The sequence below is a fragment of the Frankliniella occidentalis genome, unplaced genomic scaffold (assembly GCF_000697945.3).
Source record: "Frankliniella occidentalis isolate FOCC.00 unplaced genomic scaffold, Focc_3.1 Scaffold105, whole genome shotgun sequence".
Taxonomy (NCBI): domain Eukaryota; kingdom Metazoa; phylum Arthropoda; class Insecta; order Thysanoptera; family Thripidae; genus Frankliniella; species Frankliniella occidentalis.
In genome coordinates, this window is record NW_026267234.1 from 384,993 (window position 1) to 390,612 (window position 5,620).

The following is a 5,620-nucleotide window of genomic DNA, read 5'->3' on the forward strand; positions in this document are numbered from 1 at the left end:
TGTATTGCAAGTTGATTATGAGACTCATTTGACTAGCCTACATTAATTTTGACCCAAGAGCCATCAATCAATATTGCTTTTAGATAATTACTTATCGCCTTATTAAAATATCTCCACATTTTAGAGTAATCAAGTATACAAAACGCACATTGGTCGTGGGTCAAAATTTTCATTTAATCAAAAAATCACCCTACCACTTAATTGAAGTCAGTATCCAGCAGGCTCGTAACTCACAATGTTCTCTCGCCTGTCTGGAGTTAAAACGACAACACGTTCTTGACAATTTCTTAACATATTCACAGAGTTCCTGTAAGAAAAATGTCTTTCATAGAAAGCTTTAGACATGTCATGCTGGCACTTCAGGCACAGGCATATGCATGGGCTATGCTATTTACAGTAAAATGTTCAGTAGAAACATGGGACAAAACAAAAGGCAGGGTACCCTAGAAATTGCGCTGAGATTGTTGACGGCTTTTAGCAAAGACGTATTCCAAGAATGGCACGCTATATGTATGGCGAACTCAGTTACGTTACGCGCATTTCACCAGTAGATACGTATACTTGTAACTTAACTTGCAGTGCCTGCAAACTATTCTATCTACTGCATGGACCCGGACGGTAATCCCTTGATGCCTTTCGTAAGAGGTAGACACTTCACTAACTCCAAATCCCACTGCGAGTCGGGTTTCCCTTCGCCGGGGATTCGCGCTGAGCAGCCACATCGACATCACCAGACAATCCGTGACAGGATTCGTTCCCGCAAGCGACGTTATCGAAGCCTAAATAGTAGGGGTGCTCCTATTCTGACTGGTTGACGAGTACATAACGAAATAGATCAAATTTATTATTATTTCCGCGTGTTGCGGACCTCAATGACCACGCCGCCGTTGTGCTTGTGCCGCGCGAGGCTGGCCGTGTGCCGGGGGTACTTGGCGTCCATGAGGATGCTACTGCTGCTGGTTTCGATACCGCTGTCACCGGAGCCCCCCCTGTAACGGTTGCTGCTCTTGGTGACCGTGGATGTGTCACTGGTCTCCACCACCTCGCGCGTGCCCAATCCAAGGCGGGAGCCCGCACCGGAGGGCACCGTGCGCCGGGAGAAGCTCTGCACAGTGTTGGTGACGGATGGGCGCAGGGGGTCGTTGCATTTGGAGGTGATCCTCACCGTCTCCGAGTAGTCACCGTTGCCGCTACCGCTGGAGTTGTTGGAGTCCCTGCGGTACGAGGACACCCCCTTGGCACCTGCTGGCAACACGGACAAAATGACATGTCGTGAGGGTGGCGGGGCGGGGCGAGGCGGGGCGGGGCGCGCTCTTCAGAGGGCTGGGCAGCAGAAGGACAGAGCGGAAAGACCAGACCATGACCATCCACCACACCAACACACTACCACACCACCGGGACACACCAGGAGAGGGAGAGTCTTGTTGAGACGAGCTGAGCAGAGCCGACGAGAGGCAGCCACAGAGAGGACGAAAGTCTTTCAACAAGCCACCAAACCATCACCGAGGGCCCCGAGCCCGAGCCAGGGTGGGGCGGGACGGGGTAGCGGGGCGGGGTGTCTAGCTACTGAACGTGATGGTTCTCCCACCTGAGGGCGAGGCCCTGGGCGAGGCCGAGGCCCTGTCTGTCCTGAAGGGGGAGCGCGGGGGCGGCGTAGCCGCGCTCGAGCGGAACGAGTTGCTGTAGTCGATGACGCGCTCGCGCTGCTCGGGGCGTGGCTCCTCCTCTGGGTGCAGGGTCTTAAACAGCTCGGGTGCGCGGTCCAGCAGACCACGCATGAAGGCCTTCTTCTTGGGGTCCTGGTTGGCGTTCACGCCGTTGAGGTGGCTGGTGCTGGAAAACAGCCGGCGCTCACGCCTGGCAGCCGGCTTTGTGTACAGGTCCTCGACGTGGCTGTTCTCTTTGTCGACGAGGTCCGTGAGGTCGCGGGTGCTGCGGCTGATGCTGGCAAGGATGCTGGGGCTCTTGAGCGGTGGCGGGCTCTCCTCCAGGCGGTGCAGGTGCGAACTGGACCGGTAAGCCGTGGGCGCGGCCTGCACGTTGAAGCTCTTGCTTCTCGTCAGCGAGGTGCGGTACGTGCGCGCGGGCTTGGCGGGCCCCTCCCAGGACACGCCGCCGTTGCGCGTCGGCGAAGTGACCGACTCCCTACCCGAGTCCCTGTCGCGGCCCTGGTTGACGAACGATACATTGATGAGGCTGCCCGTATGCGGTGACGACGCCAGTGGCGACGTCGGCGAGGAGCGCTCCCGGGTGAAGCGGTGCTCCCAGACCTGCGGCGGCGACGACCTCGCCGAGGAGCCCGTCCGCTCGGCGTTGCTCTTGGTCACGTACACCTGGAACAGACAACCGTGTTAGGGAGGCAGCTCACTGGGAAGCTTTGAGCGGCACACCCCGGCAGCGGCACCGCGTCGGAGCGCCCCGAGCGCCCGCAGACGCGGCGATACCGTCCCGCAAGACACCGGGGCGCGGCGGGGCCGCATACGCCGCAGGCGGTCGACTGAGACCGATGAGGAGGAGGAGGGAGTAGGAGTATAAAGGCGGCAGAATAAGGATGCAATGAGCTGGACTTGCGAGGCGTTTCCTCCAGCCAAAAACACGTATTTTCGGTGACCGCGGGCTGCAGGCTGGGGCCCGACTGGGCAGCGCACCCGCCCAAACCCCAAACCCCACCCCGCTCCGCCGTCGCGCACTTTCTTCTTAGCGGAAGATCGCCAAGTGTTCGGCTCGGAATGCCGTGGATGTGGCGGATTGGTTGGCGGCGGCGGGGCGTGGCGGGACGGGGAGATGGCGGCCCGGTTATAAAATTTGCATACACCGCCCACCGCGCCGCGCGTCGCGTCTCGGCCGCTAGCTGGGTGCGGGGGTGGCGGGGCGGGGCGGGGTGGGGAAAGGAGGGTTACTGACTCGTCGATCGCTCGCGTACGTCATCCCAGTCTCCTCCACCTCGTCCACGCCCGCGCGCCCCCCGCGGCGGCTGGCCCACTCGCGGGTACCTCATCGCCAGACCCACCTGTTTCTTGGCGCGCGCCGTCGAGTCGTCGCGGAGCTTCCTGGGCAGCGTCTGCGAGCCGCCGCGCGGGCCGTAGTCCACGCGCCGCCCGGAGCCGCCGTTCAGCAGCGTGTTGTGCTGCGTAGTGCCGCCTGTGGTGCCCGTCAGCCTGGAGGTGGACTTGCTCAGGCGGCCCAGGCTGCAACAGACCAGACCGTTAGAAAACAAAACAAAGACAAAACAACAATGTGATACTGTTAAATTAAAGACTAAAGGCGACAATTTTGAACTTTTGCTAAAATCGAGGCGAAAATGAAAGGGTCTTTTCCGTACAGTCTCATACGCGTAAAATGATCCTTGAAACAGCTGAAGGTACGCAACAGCTGAAGTTACGCGACAGCTGCTCGCAGCTGCTGAGATTTGACTGATAGTGACCATTCGCACCCAACCCACATGCACGAGTACCATTGGATTCGATGTTGTTTGTTGTATAGTGTGGACGCGGCCTGAATGAACACGGCCACAATTTCAGTTCTCTCCCCTCCCTGTGTTAGTTTGTGATACGCTCCCTAACGAGGTCAAATGGCGCCGAGCCGAGCCGATCTGGATCGGTGATCACAGGCGGCACGTGTCATTACGGCAGACAATAACGGCGGGGTTAAACGGCGGCGGCAGTGACAACAACGTGACGATACTCGCGAGCGGCGGCGCAGGCCCAGGCGAGCTCTATGATGATGTGGGGGGGGGGGGGGGTCCAGACCAGCATCACCATCCATGGCCGAATCCCATTTCGTTGCGACATTATCCTCGATATATCGAGTCGCTTATTTTTTCCTAACGATAGGCCTGCGAGAGGGCACACACACACAGTATCCCCCGTTTGCTCCTCCCACTCCCACCTCGCCTTTTGTTCAGCTTCTCCGCAGGTCGCAGTGGCCTGGTGGGGCGAGGGGCACGGCGAGGGGCGAGGGTCGTTGCGGTAACGATGTAAGTAGGTCGAAATGACGACCCACGCGACGACGACGACGGCCAGCTAATAGCCTGGACACACTGCGAGCTGCGGAAGCCGTGCCGCCCCTCCGCCCTCGACATGACCCGCGAGGGCCCGGGTTCAAACCGCGACAGAGGAAGAGTTGATTATTCATTAAAGGTGTTGCCACCCTGGAGGCGCGGGTCCCGTAGGCCTCGTCCCCACACTCTGCCCGGGCCGTTCTGTTTGCAAATGTACGGCTCCTGTTTGCTGCCCTCCTCGCTGTTCCTCCCCCCCCCCCATTCCATTCTCTTCGTCTGAATCATTGGCCGTTTCGTCCGTCCACAAGCCCCACCAAAAACCACAAGACTGACTTTGAAAAAGAAACGAGGAACACGGTGTGCTTTTATTCACTCCAACAAAGAGCCTTAAAAATATATTCGCGCAAATAATTTATTTCGAGCGTGCTTTTGATAACCGGCTGAGCGGTCAGCCCACGGACGTCGCTGACGTGCGAAACGCCCGGGTAGGCAGTAGGGCACATTGAAAAACACCTTTTTTCGATTTTGATATCGGCTCGGGTGGATAAATGTTCTATCCCATAACACTATTAACGGTGTGAAATATTATTTCGATCGGATAAAATCTTCAGCCTCCACAGCGGCCTCAAAGTTTAGCATGTAGCTCTTATGGGAAAAAAGCCCCAAAACTGATTTTTTTTAAAAATGAGGGTTCCTGTTGAAAATTTCGCTGTTTTAATTAGTAGAAATGCAATCTACGCGTAAAAACGCTTCTGGAGATGTGCCACTCGTGGCCTTTCATTTCATATGTTCCCAGCTTGTATGGCCAAAAATTGCAATTTTGACGCAAATTCAGCCTTTTTGACAGCACATTGGTCATAAAGGATGGGTGCTCATATGACAAGTGGCACGTCTCCGGAAGCGTTTTTACGCGTAGATTGCATTTCTACTAATTAAAACAGCGAAATTTTCAACAGGAACCCTCATTTTTAAAAAATCAGTTTTGGGGCTTTTTTCCCATAAGAGCTCCATGCTAAACTTTGAGGCCGCTGTGGAGGCTGAAGATTCAATCCGATCGAAATGAGATTTTACACCGTTAATAGTGTTATGGGATAGAACATTTATCCACCCGAGCCGATATCAAAATCGAAAAAAGGTGTTTTGCAATGTGCCCTAGTAGGCAGGCAGGTCCTCGAACTGGGCGGGCCTGTGGAGACAAGTAATGGTCTGCTTTGACACTTCACGACAGCGGCGCCCGCCCCGCCACGACACGACGGCCTGGCTGTGTCTGTATATCCGCCACTTTTCCGCGCGGCAGTGCCGTGCCATTTCCTCGGCAGTGCCGCCTCGCCCACCTGATGGTCGCGGCAGCGGCGGAGTGGCGGCGGCGCCCCGCTCCCCGCGGGAGTTCCTCTGCCCCCCCCCCTCTCCTCTTTGCTGGCCCCGAGCGCCACCAGCTGCTCCACCAGCGCGCCCAGATCAGACCCTCGCTCCCGTGCGGCTCGAGCGTCAAAGAGACTCGAGTGAACCATTTTGCCAACGCCGCCGCCGGGATCGCATGCGGCGGGAGCGCCACGCCACCCGCCCCGCCGCCCCGCCCTGCCAACCGAGAAGGCCAAGGACATGGTCACGCCCCGCCGC

General features: G+C 57.3%; 1 protein-coding gene across 1 annotated transcript in view; it reads right to left on the reverse strand.

Annotated features, from left to right (window-relative positions):
• Positions 1–5,620, reverse strand: part of LOC127748709 (splicing factor, arginine/serine-rich 19-like) — a gene marked incomplete in the record, with an annotated part of 31,272 nt that overhangs the window by 17,830 nt on the left and 7,822 nt on the right. The window contains 3 exon segments of the mRNA XM_052269853.1: positions 1–1,242; positions 1,589–2,333; positions 3,011–3,188. Of these exon segments, the coding sequence (XP_052125813.1) occupies positions 848–1,242; positions 1,589–2,333; positions 3,011–3,188 (1,318 nt within the window).